The sequence below is a fragment of the Rhinatrema bivittatum genome, chromosome 1 (genome assembly GCF_901001135.1).
Source record: "Rhinatrema bivittatum chromosome 1, aRhiBiv1.1, whole genome shotgun sequence".
Taxonomy (NCBI): Eukaryota; Metazoa; Chordata; class Amphibia; order Gymnophiona; family Rhinatrematidae; genus Rhinatrema; species Rhinatrema bivittatum.
The window spans coordinates 269,836,355-269,856,846 of record NC_042615.1 but is presented as its reverse complement, the minus strand read 5'-3'; the positions used below and the strand labels follow the sequence as shown (position 1 = coordinate 269,856,846).

At 38.7% G+C, this 20,492-nt stretch overlaps 1 protein-coding gene across 1 annotated transcript in view; it reads left to right on the top strand.

Moving 5' to 3' along the window:
- The window catches only part of SFXN5 (sideroflexin 5), a 932,409-nt gene that overhangs the window by 543,390 nt on the left and 368,527 nt on the right, over nucleotides 1–20,492 (top strand). Inside the window, exon 12 of the mRNA XM_029594581.1 lies at nucleotides 4,483–4,568. Within this exon, the coding sequence (XP_029450441.1) occupies nucleotides 4,483–4,568 (86 nt within the window). The remainder of the gene's footprint in view (nucleotides 1–4,482; nucleotides 4,569–20,492) is intronic.

Here is a 20,492-nt window from a genome sequence, read left to right as displayed (position 1 = left end):
CCCCAATACCGCTAATAACCAAAACTCTAGTGAAGCTACAACAGGACAAGGGGTCCATGATACTCATAGCCCCACATTGAACTCGACAAATATGGTTTCCCATACTTCTCGACCTCTCGATCGCAGAACCAATTCGCCTGGGTGTGGCTCCCACTCTCATAACTCAAGATCAGGGCAGGTTGCGCCATCCCAACCTTCAATCCCTATCTCTAATAGCATGGATTTATTTATTTATTTATTTATTTGGAGATTTTTATATACCGCGGTACGTAAAGGTCTACATCACCTCGATTTACATTAAACAAAAACTTAGCATAAGGCTTTACAAGTAATAGGTTAAACAGTAAGTAAACAATAAATAGCAACAGGTTTTACATAGAACAGTTCATAGGAAAGTAAACAATTAACTTCAACAGAAGGTGACAACTTTATACAGCAAAACTGATTTTCAATTCAAGTTAGACATTGATCAACTATAGTATGCTTGTTCAAACAACCATGTTTTGAGGTTTTGTTTGAACGTTTTGTGGCAGGGATCACAACGTAAGTCCAAAGGCATATTGTTGTTGAAAGCTTGATCTTACAACCACTCAGTCTTTCAACTAATATCTCTCAAGTGCTTATAAGAACATAAGAACATAAGAAATTGCCATGCTGGGTCAGACCAAGGGTCCATCAAGCCCAGTATCCTGTTTCCAACAGAGACCAAGAACCTGGCAATTACCCAAACACTAAGAAGATCCCATGCAACTGATGCAATTAATAGCAGTGGCTATTCCCTAAGTAAAATTGATTAATAGCCATTAATGGACTTCTCCTCCAAGAACTTATCCAAACCTTTTTTGAACCCAGCTACACTAACTGCACTAACCACATCCTCTTGCAACAAATTCCAGAGCTTTATTGAGCGTTGAGTGAAAAAGAATTTTCTCCGATTAGTCTTAAATGTGCTACTTGCTAACTTCATGGAATGCCCCCTTGTCCTTCTATTATTCGAAAGTGAAAATAACTGAGTCACATCTACTCGTTCAAGACCTCTCATGATCTTAAAGACCTCTATCATATCCCCCCTCAGCCGTCTCTTCTCCAAGCTGAACAGCCCTAACCTCTTCAGCCTTTCCTCATAGGGAAGCTGTTCCATCCCCTTTATCATTTTGGTTGCCCTTCTCTGTACCTTCTCCATCGCAACTATATCTTTTTTGAGATGCGGCGACCAGAATTGTACACAGTATTCAAGGTGTGGTCTCACCATGGAGCGATATAGAGGCATTATGACATTTTCCATTCTATTAACCATTCCCTTCCTAATAATACCTAACATTCTATTTGCTTTTTTGACTGCTGCAGCACACTGAGCTGACAATTTTAAAGTATTATCGACTATGATGCCTAGATCTTTTTCCTGGGTGGTAGCTCCTAATAAGAACCTAACATCGTGTAACTACAGCAACGGTTATTTTTCCCTATATGCAACACCTTGCACTTGTCCACATTAAATTTCATCTGGCGTTTGGATGCCCAATCTTCAAGTCTTGCAAGGTCCTCCTGCTTGTGATTTAACTACTCTGAATAATTTTGTATCATCTGCAAATTTGATAACCTCACTCGTCGTATTCCTTTCCAGATCATTTATATATATATACTTATTTATTTATTTATTTATTAACTTTTATTTACTGACATTCGTGAAGCACATCATGCCGGTTTACAGTGAACTTAAAGGAGGAAAATTACAAAAAACAATGAAACAATAAAACAATAATACAGTAAGACAGGGGGGGAGGGGGGAAAAGAAGAAGGGGGGGAGTGGGAGAGGGAGGGGATCGGAGAGGCAGTAAAGATTGAGAAAAAAATAATAAATAAATGAACTATATACAATTGAAAATATGTACATATATATATATTGAAAAGCTGAAATCATAGCAGTATATATAAATATGTACATATATATATATATATTGAAAAGCACCGGTCCAAGTACAGATCCCTGAGGCACTCCACTGTTTACCCTTTTCCACTGAGAAAATTGACCATTTAATCCTACTCTCTGTTTCCTGTCTTTTAACCAGCTTGTAATCCACGAAAGGACATCGCCTCCTATCCCATGACTTTTTAGTTTTCGTAGAAGCCTCTCATGAGGGACTTTGTCAAACGCCTTCTGAAAATCCAAATACACTACATCTACCGGTTCACCTTTATCCACATGTTTATCAACCCCTTCAAAAAAATGAAGCAGATTTGTTAGGCAAGACTTCCCTTGGTTAAATCCATGTTGACTATGTTCCATTAAATCATGTCTTTCTATATGCTTTACAATTTTGTTCTTGAGAATAGTTTCCACTATTTTTCCCGGCACTGAAGTCAGGCTTCACGCAAACCTTCCACATGGAAGAACTATTCTTCCAAATGGAAAAAATGTACTTTGTGGTGCATGCAAAACTTCATTGACCCTTTCTCCTGCCCCACACCTTCTTTACTAGACTACTTATGTCATCTTTCCGACTCTGGTCTCCAGACCTCATCTGTAAGAGTACACTTAAGTGCAATCTCGGCTTACCATAACAAGATGGGAGATGCACCGATATCCATACAACCTCTTGTCAGTAGATTTATGAGAGGTTTAACTCACCTTAAACCACCAATCCGGCCACCAGTCACAGAATGGGACCTTAATCTGGTGTTAACAAGGCTCATGCGTTCTCCTTTTGAACCCATGAATTCCTGCGATGTTAAATTTCTCACATGGAAGACTATCTTCCTCATAGCCATTATATCTGCTAGAAGGGTTAGTGAGTTACAAGCACTTGTCACATACTCACCCTATACGTGGTTCTCTGTACACATCCAAAATTCGTTCCCAAAGTAGTTACGGAATTCCACTTGAATCAATCCATAGTTTTGTCCACATTCTTCCCAAAGCCTCACTCTCACCAAGGTGAAAGGGCTTTACATACCTTGGACTGTAAGCGTGCACTAGCATACTACGTAGACCGCACTGCAGTCCATAGGAAATCCACTCAACTCTTTGTTTCTTTTGATCCAAACAAACCGGGCAATCCAGTGGGCAAACACACTCTCTCTAACTGGCTAGCAGACTGTATAGAGTTCTGTTATGAAAAAGCAGGCCTTCCTCTCCAAGGGCGAGAAAAAGCACATTCAGTAAGAGCAATGTCAACCTCGGTAGCACACTATCGTTCAGTGCCATTTCTTGACATATGTAAAGCTGCAACATGGAGTTCTCTTCACACCTTTGCAGCTCATTACTGCTTGGACAAAGAAGGAAGACATGATTCAGCCTATGGACAATCTGTCTTAAAGAACTTGTTTCCAGTAAAATCCCAACTCCTTCTACATCCAACCTGCTATGATTTCAGGCTGCCTCAATTTTTTCCAACAATTTTTCACTGTTGGTCCATGACAAACTGATTCAGCCTATAGTTTGCTAATCACCCATATGTGAGGACTAGCATCCTGCTTGTCCTGGGATAAAGCAAAATTGCTTACCTTGTAATAGGTGTTATCCCAGGACAGCAGGATGTAGTCCTCACGAAACCCACCCGCCACCCCGCGGAGTTGGGTCCAATACGTTTTATTATTTTATTTTTGCTAAAGCTTATTGCTACATACGAGACTGAAGGGAGACCCCTGTGGCTGAGAATATCATGGCATGCTGGGCATGCTCAGTGGCCTCACAGGGCCAGTCAAAAGTTTCTAGAAACTTTGACAGAAAGTTTTCCATGATAGGGCTCCATCAATGACATCACCCATATGTGAGGACTACATCCTGCTGTCCTGGGATAACACTTATTACAAGGTAAGCAATTTTGCTTTACTTAAGCAGATCATAGGAACAAGTAATGTTTTTGTGCCATCACAGAGTTATAGAGTGTGGTTCTATCCATTATGAGGCTCTTGCCATTATCTTCTCTAAAAAAACAAAAACAAACCCAGGGTCTGCTAACTTCAAGATAGTATTTTACATTTTTCTATGTGTTGTGAGCAGAGTTTCCCTTTGAAAATTATGGCAAGCAGGAAGTACAAGTACTTTAGTACCACTGCACCTTGCATCTGCTTTGAAGTATGCACATGAAAGAACATGCAGAGATTTGAAAATGAAATCTCTGCAAATATTTTCACTTTCCCAACCTAACTCTGCTCATTTTACTTACTGAGGAGGGAAATTTTCAAGGGGGCTTTTCACACAGGTAAATATGCATTTTACCACATAAAACGATTGAATATTGCTCCAAGTCCATCTGTCTTACTGAAGAAAGGACCAGAAGCCAAACCAAGTTCTTCTATAGGTCAGGAGATGATCCTCCTCAACAGTCCAATGGTCTGGCGCAAATAGATTTCTTTTTTAGTTCAGACCATATAGAGTATACAGAAAAAAATTGAAGTGAATTTGATGTTCATTTTACAAATGTTTATTTTTAATTTATGGCATTGGTGTACTTTAATATATTTTTTTTAACTTTTCAGGCACTGATAGAGACGGCCCTCACTAGAGTAGTCCTTCCAATGCCTATTTTGGTCCTACCTCCAATTATAATGTCTGTACTGGAAAAGTAAGTTTCGATACATTAAACGATATATAATATATATAATATAAATGCTGAAGAATGAGGACAAGAACCACAGTAGAAAACCCTCCATGGAAAGCAGCAGAAAATTGTGTTATTTGGAAATTGAAGTATTTGACATGTAACAGCCATCATGAGCGAGTGAGTCTATGGTATGTTTATGTTTATTAAAATTTCTATATTGCCTAACGTGCTAGGCGATGGACCCAATAAAGTTAATAAATTAAGCAATTCATTTTTTTCTGCTGCTTTCTGTAATTCTTATTCTTTCTTGAGCAAAGAGAAAGGTGGGACCTTGTGGTTGAAATGTGAGGGGAGGCTTTCTGGGTATAAACTAAAAAAGGGATCATGCATGTACAGCTATCCAGGAGGATGGAATACAATGGATGAAGCAGACAGAAACAGTCTTGGATAAGAGATGATATCCTACAAGTAATCACACTTTATGGCTAGCAGTGATGTGGGTGCTCATAGGCCCTTAGTCTCATTGAAACATTTTTTGACATGTCACACAAGAGGTCATTATTCCTGTTCTCCTAAATTTTGATTTTTCATAACCAGCCTTTATAATTGCTTAAAAGGATAACATTGTAACATGACATTTGTGTTGCAATGTTGTAGTTGTTTGTATAGATAGGCACTATAAGCTAGTTAAAATTGTTAAGCTACAAGGTTGTAGAACATTTTGAACTGATATGAGGTTATTTGATATTCCATCTAAGAACAGAGATGAGGTAAGTTTACATTCCATCTACGATTATAGAAGCATATCTAGAACTAGAAAAGAATGAGGCCAATTGACATTCCATCTAAGATTATAGAAAATATTCATAGAACAAACACAAGGTTGCTAATGCTGGCAAATTCCAAGAAAACATTTACATATGAAACAAGGATTAATTAGCTTGGAGAATGAAAACAAATTACCATATAGCCTTTCAGATTATTTGTTTATAATAGAAAGCCAATCATAGAAATGTTGACAATTATGTAATCTAGTTTAGGGGTTGGAAATATACAACTGAAATTCTATAATGCTATGTTATCAGTAAAATCATTTGAGAGGGAATTTATGCTAGTGTCTTACATGGCACCCAGCCTCTCTCTAAGGTACCTTATTATTTAATGTCTAAGATTTATATTATTTTATAGTATTTTAATAAAAACCTTTTTCTCTGCAGCTAGTGGCTTTAAACATTCTTATTTTCAGAACCCCAGCAGAGGCAGGGCTATATCCTTGACTGTGTGGACAGAAGTAGCTGGGCAGACTGGATAGACCAGCTGGTCTTTTTCTGCCTTCATCTCCTTTGTTACTATGGTGGTAATTTTCAAAAGGATTTACACACATAAAACTGGGCTTTACATGCGTAAATTCTAGTTATGCATGTAAATGAGCTTTTAAAAATCGCTACATTTATATGCATAGCTCCTTTGAAAATTCACTTCATAGGGCTGAATTTTAAAAAGGTTTACATGCATAAATGGGCTTTACACACATAAATGGGCTTTTGAAAATTTCTACGATATATACTACTTTTATGGACATACTGTAACTCCTTTGAACATTTACTCCTATATATATATCTTACAATAAAGTGTTATGTGGCTACAGAATTGGAAGGAAGAGAATTATCTTTGATGGTTGAAGGTGCAAAGGGAGTTAGTTTATCCTGTTCCCCTATGTCATTTTATTCGGTTAGTTCCTGCAAACATTGTTACAGAAAAATTGGTTTTAATATCAACTTGTAGAGCAATTTATATATTCGTGGATTCATCCAAAATTAAATGGAAAAATACAGTACTACCAAAATGTTTCAGTGATACATCACAGTGTTTAAAATGAACAATTCTTGCATTAATTGGATGGCATAGACAGGGTATATGAATGTTGGATCAGGTATGACCTTCCAAGAGCCGGGAATGAGATTTATCTCAAAATGTTCTTAAAAATTTTAAAAGTTGAGTACCATATCTTAGTAGGAAAAATTGATATCCTGTTAGGATTGTGGACCTTTGTGTTGGGGTGAGTTTGCTACAAACTACAGGGAAGGACCCTTAGGTCCTCATCGCCAACTGGCAGAGCAGATGATGTAGAGACTTGGCTGAAGCTTCACCTACACCAGCACCTTTCCCCTCGGGCTGAGTCTTTGGGGGGCTGGCAGGTCTTAAGCGGCAGTCTCTGAGATGTGGGCAGTGGTCTAGGCAGGAGGCAAGCAAGACGGATCATGGTCCAGGCAGGTGGCAAGCAAGAAGTGTCATGGTCCAGACTGAAGTTAAGGCAGGTGGCAAGTAAGAAGGGTCATGGTCCAGGCTGAGGTTAAGGCATGAGGCAAGTAAGAGTAAATGAAGCACAGGCTATGGTCATTTGCAAGAGATTAGTCCGAGGACAGGCAGGCTAGGGAAGAGGAAGGTAGGGCAGAAGGATGAAAACAAGGCTGGGCAAAGCTGAAGACACAAAGGCAGGCTGAAGACAAGGCTGGGCAGGCAGAAGGCAAGGCTGAAAGGCTGAAGGCAAGCCTGGAAGGCAGGAGGCAAGGCTGGAGATGGGGAGGAAGCAGCAACTTGCACTATCAATGATAACTGACCTGTTGCTGAGGCGTCTTGGCATTGTATGACTGGGGTTTAAATACCCGGCCATGTGATATCATCGGGGAGTATTGGAGGACTGGTTTCCTGCCACAGGGCCTTTAAATGGTACATGCTGCACATGCATATGCCTAGAAGGCATTCCTAGCTGTTTGACGCAGCATCATCTTTGGCTGCGCGGAGCAGACTTGCCTCGTCAATCAAGTGGCATTGGGTAAGTGAGCCGACTCATGGGGCAGCCCATGAGCAGGTAAACATAACATATCCATTCATTACCAGATTTTAAAAACTTTTTATAAGGTGCTAGCATCCTGCAAAGTGACTTTGGGATTGTATCAGCGTTTGTAGTTTGCCAAAGGGTAGAAAAAATGTGGAAGAATGACTTAGAGGCATATAGGTAACTTCCACAATGAATTATATTTGCAATAAGTCATTGCAAGTTTCAATGTCTGCAGCTCTCATGCAGACATTGTATTTTATTGCTCACAGGGCAATATGGACACCAGTGAAAATCTCCAAACTCACAGGATCATTCATCAAAATGCGTTAGGCCATTATCACGGGTGTTAGGGCCCTAATGCCGTCAATAACGAATGCGGCATTTATTGTGTCATACGATGCAAATGCAAATATTGAACATTTTTTCAAAGGGGAGGAATTGGGGAGGGCTCTATGAAAATGAGGGGCATTAACGTAGCGTGCAATAGTGTAACGCAGTTTTAATGATGAAAAAAACTATAATGAAGATTAAATGTGATTTTGAATGAGGAAAGTCACACAAAGATGAGATTTCTACAGTGTTTCTCACCCTAGCTTGATAGTACCCTGGTAGAGAGTCCATCAAGCTAGGGTAAGAGAACATTGTAGAAATTTCATCTTTGTGTGACTTTCCTCACTCAAAATCACATCAGCATTTTGATGAATCTAGGCCTCAATACTCAGTAAGATTATAAATATTGGTTTAGCCACACAGAGATATAGACATTCTCAAAAATGTTATATTTCTGTAACTATATAAGACAATTTTGGATGTGAGTATGGGAAGGATCAAGGATATACTGAATATACAATGTGAACTTTCATGTCATATTTGGAAATCAGTTGCATTCATAGAAGATATTTGTGCCTGTACTAAGACATTGCTAGATGTTGCTATTTTCTTGGCCTGAGAACTCAGTCCTAATAACTAAAAGGATATTCCCTTCCTACAAATTCATATTTGGTGGAATGTAGTATGTTTAACATCCAAATGTGAAATTTTTGCTACCAAAAATACCTCTGTACATCATTATGTATCCCAGGTGTTATAATTGCAACTTTTTATGTTGGGTCATTAGATAAACATGGAATAACAAATAAAGAAAGTATATAACATCAAAAGCATATAATATTTTTTTCAATAGATTTTTAAAATATATATATATTCTTCTTTCTATACAAATGTTAATATATCTTTCATAGTCAATTATCTGGTATGTAACATATACAAAAATTCAGGTTCAATGTAAGTGATCATTTTAAATAACATATCTATCCAAAACCCACAAATATCTCACATATCCAGTCTCACACGCAGATATCACTCATACACCCTGTACTCATAATACACCATTATTTAAAATCAATGTACAAAACTTGTAAACATACATGACAATAAAATTATTCTTAAATTGATCATAAACATCAAAGATGAATATCACTGTTCTCATAAACCTAATCCAGAGATTCTCCTCTGTATACTATATTTGAATCTTCTGTTCTTCAGTTCCGTATACCTTTGGGCTTCAACCCTACTTCAGATCAAACCCCGACAATAGTCTCTGGTTTCACCCAGCTCTTGGCTTCTTCAGAGGAAGACACTTCAATTAGATCCCTATATGTAATACAAATAAACTTACTTAATAACTAATTCTCATATATTGCACATATAGAAATTACCTCGCCCCTCCCTTAATCATATAAAAGCATACCGTGGTTTTGGCAATAGCGATATCAAACTTATTAACCTAGATATTCTCAAAACGGTTCTCAATGACAAATATTAATTACATTATCCTTAATATTCTCCCAGTGCTTTACACTTCAGCAATGGTATGCTCTACACCACATATCCATCCTGATGGTAAAGTACCTTGAATGAACAAATATATAATGAAATATACCACAACCCAGTTTCTATACCCCTATATACTATATTACAAAACTTACTCTTAACTTCTTCAAATTACATTTACTTCTAAGTTTTAAAATCACATTCTCCACACATCATATCGTCATATCTCCAACCAAAATTGATAATTTTCCCAACTACACAATGACCATGAGATTACTTGACTTGGTAAAGGCAGCATGAGTAGCCATTGACATTGGTGAAGCTGTATAGTGACAGTTTTGTTGTTAGTGGATGGCGGATGGTAGGTTGCTCATATGACTTGAGATATTTTAAGATATTATATGATTTAATTTAGTGAAATTATGCCCATCGTGATAAAGGACATGGAGAAAGGGCATGGAATGGCTCCCCTATGGGGAAAGACTAAAGAGGTTAGGGCTGTTCAGCTTGGAGAAGACACAGCTGAGAGGGGATATGATAGAGGTCTACAAAATCATGAAAGGATTTAATGGGTAAATGTGAAACAGTTATTTACTCTTTCTTTATACCATGAAGTTAGCAAGTAGCACATTTAAAACAAATTAGAGAACATTGTTTTTCTCGCAATGCACAATTAAGCTCTGGAATTTGTTGCCAGAGGATGTGGTTAAGGCAGTTATTGTAGCTGGATTCAAAAAAGATTTTGATATGTTCCTGGAGAAGTCCATAAACTACTGTTAATCAATAGAGAATAACCACTGCTTGTTGCTGGCATTAGTAGCATGGGATCTATTTAATGTTTGGGTACTTACCAGATACTTGTGACCTGGCTTGGCCACTGTTGGAGACAGATAATGGGCTTTATGAACCCTTGGTCTGATCCAGTCTGGCATATCTAATGTTCTTATGTTATGTTCTTATTGTTCAAAATAGTGATTCCAAGATGAAGTCTGGGACAAAATATATATTTTTTTTTTCTCAGCAGTATCTGTATAAACAAGACTTTTTCTTTTTGCTATGAAAGATACATGTACTGGCCTAATAATTTGTTGGCTTTTTTAGCTGATGGGATTATGGTAGAGCAGTATTGAGACAGAATACTTATCATAAGACTGGTCCTTCTGAAATGGTGTTTAAAGACAGATGACATGATATCAGTTAAGTGATAAGTTTAATATTCATGACATGCAGCTTTAAAGATGGTTCAGTGTAGGGTTCTTAGCTCTGGTTATCTTTGAAAAGTTTCTTATTATTTGTAGAAGCATCTTGTTTACATCCACTGGCTCAAGGAGTTTTCTTCAGAACCGTGGGAGAAAAAAGAAAAAGAAGAATAGTTCCTGATTGTGCGGACACTGGTTATGTTGTTTTTTCTGGAGAAGGGGGAGGAAGAGACAGTGAATAATAAGTTGCTTTGTAATTGTGGAATGAATGCTTATAATAGGGATGGGTGTCTGCTGTGCATAGCAGTTTGGAAATTCTTAATCTATTTGAAATTATTTTTGTGGTGACAAGGTTTGGAGAAGATCCTGGCTGGGTGGTCTCTTCCAAGAAAATCATCTTATCTTTGAAACCTGATTTCTTATTTTTGTTGTATTGTGGCTGGTATGACAAAATGTACACTGAATATTTATGGTTTACATTCTCTAATAAAAAGGAAAACGGAGGTTCCATTTAGAAAATGGAAAACTAATATAACTTGTATCCAGGAAACCCATCTGGATGATGAAGAATACCAAAAATTAAAATGAGTGGTAGAACAATGCTTTTTCTCTTCCTTTAAGGGAAGCAAAAAGGAGTAGCAATTTTGATTAATAAAACTACTACTTTTGAAATGGAAAAGCAATTTAAAAATAATAATTGGAGTGGAGTAGTAGAAGCCCACTTCTTCTCTTCTGAGGATTCAGTGCCACTATGGCTTGAGGCCTGTTTCTCAGTCGAAGATTTATCTTGACCATCCTGCATTTTCACTGCTTTATCTGCCCACATTTTAGTAATGGAGAGTTTTTGGATCTCTTTAGGCATTATTAACTCCAGAAAAAAAGGCAGCTAGGAGAGCGGTAGCTCAGCGATTACACTGCTTCCTTCAGGGATTTAAAGGGAAAAGCTCCCGCGACTCCTAGTGATGACGTCTATGGCCTTATGTATATAAGGCAAGCTCTGTCAGTCAGAGCTTGCCTTGGCAAAAGGTCTCATCGCTCTTGTCTGCTTGAGTTCCAGAGTTGCTGTTCCAGTTCCTGCGTTCCTGTATCTGCACCCACCTCCTGCTCCTGCTCCGGATTCCTAGCTCCCTGTTCCTACGCTCCAGTTCCTGCTTTGTTTCCTTCTTCCCTCGGGCGGACCTTGGCTCTAGTCTCAGTCTGCTTCCTGTCCTCACCTTCTGCCGCCTGCCTCTGACTTCTGGACCGGACCTGACCACGTACTCTGCCACCTGCCTCTGACCCCTGGACCGGACCTGACCTCGTCTTCGGCCCCAGCCTCAGGGCCTCTTCTCCTGGTTGCCTCCGCTCTCTCTGGCCACGTTCCTGGGATCATTCACACAGAGGCCCACCTTAGATCAACCGGCCCCAGCACCCAAGGGCTCAACCTGTGGGGAACGTGGGCTGGTAGTGGCGAAGCTCCAGCTGGCCCCTGCTTCACGTCCTGCCTTGCCACCCAATGGTAGGAACCCGTGGGGGTCTCCCCAACAAGTAGCGCCAACACCACCTCAGGCCAAGGATCCACGCTTGCAACAATCTCCATATGAGTCTCCTGTTCAATGTCCTTTTTTTAATTGGGATATTAACTTTTTTTTTCTTCTTTTTCCTTTTGCTTTGCTTTTGGCCATTAAGATTTTTCAACAGTACAGTTCCAGCGGCATATTTTACTTCTTCCAACAAAACCTGTTGGGGGGTTTTTGCCAGCACTATTCGAACTTGGCTGTTCCTATGGTGCATTTTGAACAATGACTTTGAACAGTTCAATAAGTGAATTTATGGCATCAGGATTAATCTTTCCATATTACTAACAAAGTATTGAAGGGGTTGTGGGATACATCATTTGGAGCCACAAATACTCTTCCATTGTCTATTTCATTGCAGATCATTTTACTTGCTGATTGGTGTCTGTTTTCTCAGCGATGATGAAAATCATAGGAAGAATTTAATTTTCTCAAACGCTCCCTATGACTTTTTTGTTTATTTTGATATTTCAATTTGGACATTTGGAAAGTTGTTCTTTTCTTTTTTTAGTGTGGCTTTTTTTTTTTTTTTTTAACTGAGGCTTTGATCCAGGGAAAGTATCCTGCTTAAGTTGGGCTTTGTCAAGCATTTCTAGAACCTGCAGTGCACCCACATGGATGTATATTACTGTATATATGTTTAATATCTGTTATATGCAGTGGGTTGGAATGCTTTGCGGGTGAGTACGAGAGGGGAAGGGTAATTTTTCTCTTATTATGTATAGGTTAATCAAGTGGGGTTCAATTTATGGTCCTTTTATTCATGTTATAAATGGTCTACAGTGCTACTTCTCTATACCGTTTTGGTTTTTGTACAAACCATGGTGAGGGAATTTATGGTGGACCCCAGGATAAACTTAGTTGGGGATTTGTTATCTTATTCTAGTTTGCATGGTTCTCTGTATTACAGTTGGATTAAAAACCAAAGCAAAATTGGACACAAGATATTTAAGCACTGGGGTATTTTTAGGTTTCTTTTCTCTATTCAATGCCTTACTAGGTCACAGAGTGCTCATGTACATGGTTTCCACTTGCATTATTGGCTATTTTCTGTTTATACACTGTTGGTATACCTATGACTAGAAAATTGAAGGGCCTATCATTGAATATGAGAGGGGTGTCCACTCTAGTTAAAAGAACTAGAATTTCACAGCTATGTAAGAGGCAGTCTGTATAGCTAGCCTTCTCTCAGGAAACACATATGACCAAAGAAAAATATACAAAGCTTAAAAGTGATTGGGTGGGCCAAGTGTATGCCTCCTTCTTTTCCTCAAGAAATAGAGGTATGTGTATTCTTATCCACAGATCTCGTCCCTTTATGGTTTTCAAATCATTTTTAGATCCTTACAGGTTAGCCAAATTGAAAAACCAATGAGATTTTCTAGGCAAATGTTTTATGAACAGGGAAATAAACTAGGATTTCTGCTGGCTAAATTGGTTTGACAATAGCAATCGTCATGAGTGATAGGGGGAGTTCGCAACTTGAAGGGGAAAGTGCATCATATTCCTCATGATATGGCTGATATTTTTAAATTTCATTTTCAGTCTCTATATACAGACCCAAGTGAGGTCTCCATTAATAGCTTCTTAGGTTTGGTGACTTTACCTTCCTTTTCTCCTGACATGCAATAAATGATATCTGCCCCTATGAAAGAGATTGAAATCTTGCAGGCTATTAGAGAACTAGCGATGGGTAAAAGCTCAGGACCTGATGGATTTCCACTTGAGTATTACAAGACTTTTCAAAGGGAATATTTATCTCTACTAACAGAGCTGTTTAATTCAATCACCCCTAAAAAACACTGACTCTGGATCTCTATTGGATGCACTTATATTAATTTACAAAGTGGAGAAGGACTCCTGGAATGCAGTTCATACAGACCAATATTCTTGCTCAATACTGATTCAAAAAATCTGGCCCAAAGTCCTTCAAAATCATTTGGAAAATACTATGTCTTTACTAATCATAGTAATCAGAATGCATTTATAAAAAGCAGATTATCCGTAGCCAGTATGAGATGGCTGTTTAATATTTTACATATAGCCAAAAAAATAGAATCCCTGGTTTGCTGTTGTCATTAGACACAGACATAGCCTTTGATAAGGATCTCCTGGGAATATGTGTGCTGTATTGCATTGTATGGCGTTTCCTAAAATTTTTCTGGCCTGGATATGATTCTTATATAATATCACAGTGGTCGACTCTAGAATTAAATATCTTGGTCTCCAACAGTAGACTTGAAGGACCTATATGAATTCAATTATGTGGATACTATCAGAAAGCTAAGATCAGACCTTTTAGAGCGGAAGCCTTTTCCGATTTCACTTCTGGGTTGGCGCTGTATGATAAAAGTGTCAGTTCTCCCCCATCTGCTATATTTTTTTATGCATCTCAAATGCATGGTTACTTGCAGTTTTCTCCATACTTAAAGAAGACATTATCTCATTTTTTTGGGGGGGAGGGGTGGTGCGGATGCCTTATAGAAAGCTTGCTATACTTCAACAATCTACAAATAGTGGAGGCCTTGGGGGTTCCTGACCTCTTTATTTACTGTCTGGCAGCTAGGATGAGAGGAGTACAGGGATGTCGCAGGATGCATTGCAATTTCCTTGGTTAAAATTAGAAGCCTCTCAGCTTTAGAGAAACCAGCTGGCTGTATTATTGACTTATAGGGATGTGCAGAAGGAAAACATTTGTTTCGATTCGGTTTTCGTTTCGCCGGTACCTAAATTCATTGCATTAGTTTCATAGGGGGAAAAACCAATTCATTGATTAGTTTTATTCATTTTCCGTTTTCCCATTAAAGTCAATGGGGGAAGTATTTGCAGCCTATTTTTGGCTGCAGAATTGGGGTGTTCTTATCAATTCTGATGAAACCTCTGGGGAGCAATCATCAGAACAAGAAAAGAGCTCCAAGGTACTTAGACTGTGGCAAAGTGGCACCAAAGTGGCATGAATAGCCTAAGGCACTGTAAAGGGGCAAAGGGGTTCCAGGAGTGGCAAGAGTGCTTTAACAGAGGTGCAAAGCAGCAGCGAGAGTGTCAAAAACACACCACAGCTTCAAAAGAGAGTACCGATAACAGTTGCATGAACACTCGAAGGCAGCATGACAGGTAAAGTGGAAAGACAAGTGGCATCAACATCCTACAGCACGATGAAGGGGGAACATAGCAAGCAGAAAGAGTGTCAGAAAAAAACACAAGGCGCCGATAAAGAGACAAAGCAGCAGAAAGACTAGCACCAACACACTGAGGAACCATGATAGTGGCAAGAACACCACAAGGACTAGAATGAGTCATCTGGTGTATGGCAGCAAGGCAGAGTGTCAGAAAGTTGATAGGGGCAAGACAGACTGGCAGAGCTGAGGTAGTCAGGTCCCTGTGGTTTTGATAGGGGCAAGACAGGCTGGCCCCGGGGAGAGTTCCCTTTCCTTTGTGCAGGAAAGGGAACTTGGCGTCTAATGAGCTCTCGCTGGTCTTTTAAAATCTGGTGGACGTAGCAGATATACAAACGAGAATTTTGAAGGCTGAGGCGGAGGAGGTAAGCGCAGATGTCAGGCCGGCACGCACTGTGTGGATATTAAAAGGTGCCCGCATATGCATGTATTTCCCAGATTGCACACAAAATATTTATTTCTGGAAAATTGGCAGGGCATGGGCATGGTCTGGGTGGGGCATGGGCATTCTAGGATTTATGAATGAAACCAGTGCGTAATACATATGTGCACAAACATACACTGTGATCCCCTACTGCGTAACTTTACTTCTGCTATGGATGGCGTGAAAGTCGTAAAACAAAAAATACTAGGCTAATCAGCAGAGTTTTAACGGTAGGGGCTAACAGTGTAAAATGGAGGCTAATTAACTAGGGGGGTTAGGAAGTCCTATCCTTTACCTGGGTGAACTGAGAATGAACTGGGGAAACTGTTAATTGCATCGGCATGCATACCTACTAAAATCCTCTCACTTACATGGAAGAGGCAGTATTTGCACACACATACGCATGGCCATATAAAGTTGTGCACACATATATACTTGTACAGTCTATTTTATATCATGCGCGTATATACAAGTGCATATTATAATATGGCCGTGTCCTTTGGCATATGCACATACAAGTTACCGTCGTAGAGGATAACTTTAAAACATGCCCAAGTGCACCCATATACACAGCTATATGGATTGCACGTGCATGCACACGTATTACATGCACGCTATATAAAATACACATAAATATACCCAACATTTTTGCATATCAAAACATTTGCGGCATGTTTTTTTAAATATAGCCACATACGTTTTGACTTATCCAGCTAAGTGGTGATAAATATCCAGCAAAGTTGCACTGTGGTGACTTATCCAGCTAAGTAAAGCTGTTTAAAACTTATCCAGTAGAGATGTGCATATGTTTCATTCATTTTGGATTTACGCGCATAATCCATGCACTTCATAGTACAATCATAATGGATTGTATGTCTGTACTTATAATAAATCAAGTTCTGAGCACACTATCTGTTTTTCATGCATGTACTATAAAGTCCACTAGTTACGTACATAACTCCAAAATGAATGCACATCCCTATTATTAGGCTATGGGCCTCATTTTCCAATATTGCATGCGATACCAAAAAGGGGTGTACCTTATGCTAATAAGCATCTGTATTGTGAATTGCACTATCAGCTATGTGAAAGGCTGTTATTGCAAGTTGCACTATTAGCCCAATTTGGGCTACATTGCCTGTTTCAGCATGATGGGGGGGGGGGGGGAGAGAGAGAGAGAGAGAGAGAGAGAGAGAGAGAGAGAGATAGAGAGAGCGAGCACCTTACTGTAGTGCCTCCTCCCTAGACAGGTATTTGTATCCCTATGGGAGGCCCACCTAGTAACTCGAGGTGAGGTTTAAGTATTAGTGTAGGGGGTTAGGGGCCACTTTGACATTCAACATGAGACGTACGAACAGAACAGTGCTCTCTTGTGAAGATTTGATGACCTACTGAGTGAGGAAACTCACTCCAAGATGAGATTTGTGCAATGTTCTCTCCACCTAGCTTGTTGTTACCCAGGTAGAGTCCAACAAGCTAGGTTGAGAGAACATTGCACAAATCTCATCTTGGAGTGAGTTTCCTCACTCAGTAGGTCATCAAATCTTCACAAGAGACCACTGTTCTGTTCGTACGTCTCACGTTGAATGTGAAAGTGGCCCCTAACCCCCTACACTAATACTTAAACCTCACCTCGAGTTATTAGGTGGGCCTCCCATAGGGATACATATACCTGTCTAGGGAGGAGGCACTATGGTAAGTCTCTCTCTCTCTCTCTCTCTCTCTCTCTCTCTCTCTCTCTCTCTCTCTCTCTCTCTCTCTCTCTCTCTCTCTCTCTCCCCCCCCCTCCCTCCCTCCCCCCCCCACATCATGCTGAAACAGGCCTGTTAGGAGACATCATGAACCACGATAAACCTTTACCAGCCTGTAGCGCACAACATAACACAAATGAAAGAGGTGTAGTTATTGGCCGCGCTAACAGTGCAGCTGTTTCGCGGCACACGATAAATCCTCCCTACTTTACATTTACTCTGCCCCCTGAATACGAAATTAAAAATTTGCATTCGCAAATCGCGTTAACTGCTGTTAGCGTGGTTTGCGGAATTATCACACGCGTTAACTCCTTGGAAAATGAGTTCCTATGTAAGCTAGCCAGATAAGTAAAAAAAAAAGCACTAAATAGGTGGATAAGTAAGAAAGATAGATGACTAGTCTTTGAAGACTTTTCTGACTATCTTACTTATCCGACTATGTAGCACTTTTTAGGACTTATCTGGATAAGTAAACACTTAGCCAAATAAGTGGCAGACATCTGCTATGCACCCATATTTGTGCTCCTAATTGTAATTATTTACACGAGAAAAATTAACTCATGTATTATGCTTAGCACTTGTTGGCTTTTATGTATGTAAATTATCAAATTTTATAACATGCATGAGTGAAAGAGATTACCAGTTAAACCAATTAGTCCACCAAATTTCCAGGTCTATTTCTAGGTAAAGACAACTCTGATTCTTCAGCCTGCACTCCCCCCAGTTTACTCAGACCCCTTACCCAGCATCTGTCTATAAAGAATTATATTCTGACTTATATCTGATAATTAGCAGGTGTTTTTTAAAATATGCACGGTGTGCACCGGGCCAAATCATGTGCATGTCTCATGGCTTTGGTGCATGTAGTGCTTTTACAATTCGTCAGATAAGTATTATTTCCATATATGCTGTTTTATAAATATCAAAAATAGGTGTGTATTTTTGGTTTCATATGCACATTTACCTGCACAAAAAGGGGGTGGTCTCTGGGTATTCTGGGGTGGGGCGAAGAGATACCCACGTAAGTTGATATTTTATAAGAGATTTACGCAAATACATGAGGCAAATTATTCACACAATTTTACACCTGCTAATTAACTAGCACAATCAATATCACACTTGTCTGCTTTCTGCTATTTTTGGTTAGGAGGTCTGGGTGAACCGGTGGGCGTTCAGAGTGAAATACTAGGAGGGCCTCAGTGAACTGGAGAAGGACTGGGTGAACTGGTGGAGGTATAAGCAAACAGACAATTTCAAGTACGTGACATTTTAAAATATACCTACTTCTATATATAAATCATATTTTTTTCATGCATAAAATATATGCATATATGTTTATAAAATAAATGGAGAAAGTATGCTATTTCATTGCATTAGAAAATCTTTATGCATACTGAAAAGTATGCATGCATATTAGGGGTGGATTATATTCATATTTTATAATCTGTACAGATTATAAAATATAGTAGATTCATGCACGTCCATATAAGCATGTATATGGAGCCATGCAAAGTTGTTGGAAGTTACGTGTATAAAAATAGCATACATTTTTATTTCAAAACCCCATTTATGGATGTAAAACCTTTTGAAAATTCAACCCTTTGAAGGGTATTTTCACAGGAGTTACATGAATAGAAGTTGCAATTTTCAAAAATCCATTTATGCACATAAACCCTTTTGAAAATTACCTCCTCAGGGGATAATTTTCAAAAAGATTTATGTATATAAAAATAGCATATATCATAGTAATTTTCAAAAAAAAATTCTGAAAAGGGAGGATAACTTTCAAACAAATGTACATGGCGGCATATACACATGTGTATGGAAATGCGTATTTTTGCCATGGCATTTTATAAGCCACACATTTGACATGTGCATATGCGTATCTTTACCCCTCAACATCCGTGAACATGTAGGCTTGCGCACAAATACATGCACTGCATTGAAAGTGAGTATTTCAATGTACTTTTTTTTTATTTTAAAAATATACACACTTGTATTTTATGCGCAAAAATAAATTAGGACTTGTGAATGTCAGTATATATGCACATAAGCTGGCCAGTTTTAAACCATGCGAGTTTCAAGGCAATTATTAGCTTTACCATTTACTCCACCAGCTCGCCCTGCCCTTTTCCAGGTCATCGAGACTCTCTCGGTTATTTAGCCTGAACTCCCCCCAGTATCCCCTGACCTCACAGTAAATATGTTTTAATATCACCAGATACGCCAGATAATTAGCAGCTGTAAAAATATGCGAGCAAGTTGGCAAATGTTCATGCATGTCTTTTAAAATATCAATTTTTGCTTGTAAGTGTTGTTACCACCAAGGAACACTCCTAGATGCCCCTCTTTTATGCATGGAAAAGTGAATATTTTCATGTATTTTCTACTTTTATAAATAATGGAATATGTGAGCAGAGGCTACTTTTGTACATATATGCAAATTTTTAAGCATGCACATTTTTAACAATTCACCTGTTAAATTGCACTTATGTGCAAAAAACCTATTGACAATTCAATAGCATATATCACAGCAATTTTCAAAAGCCCACTTACACACATAAAATGCATTTACGAACATTCAGCCCAGTTTTAAGCGCATAAATCCTTTTGACAATTACCATAGTTTTATATCCTCTTCAAATGTTGCTTTTATGGGTTAAAAAAAGACATCTAGATTTTCAGGTCTAATATTATTTTTTCTTATATGGTGTAATAAAAGAGCAAGAATTGGATATGATAATCCAGTGGGAAACAAAGAAGTTGGGGGATTAGCATTAACTGATTTAAGAATATATAATATAGTTAACATTGATGTGTGAATAGGCAAAAAGGAGTAATAAATATGGTGAAGCATCTTTACTTGCAGAATTAGTTTGACCTTATTGGCCCTTAAATTTACTATGTATGAAATGGATTAAAAGACCAGTGCAATGTAGAACTCATTTGCAGTTAACATCTGTCAGAAGGGCATGGGGATGGTTGCAAATTAAAAGTGAGAGGTAATTAAATATATAGGCTTTCCTGTCTTTTCAAAGAAAAGTTGATTTTCCAGTGGGTTTTTTCAAAGCTGGGAGGAAAAGAGAGTTTCCGTTTAAGGCCTAGATTTATCGAATTCCTGTAAATATTGCATGTGGTAGAAAAAGGGGTGTGTTTTATGGTAA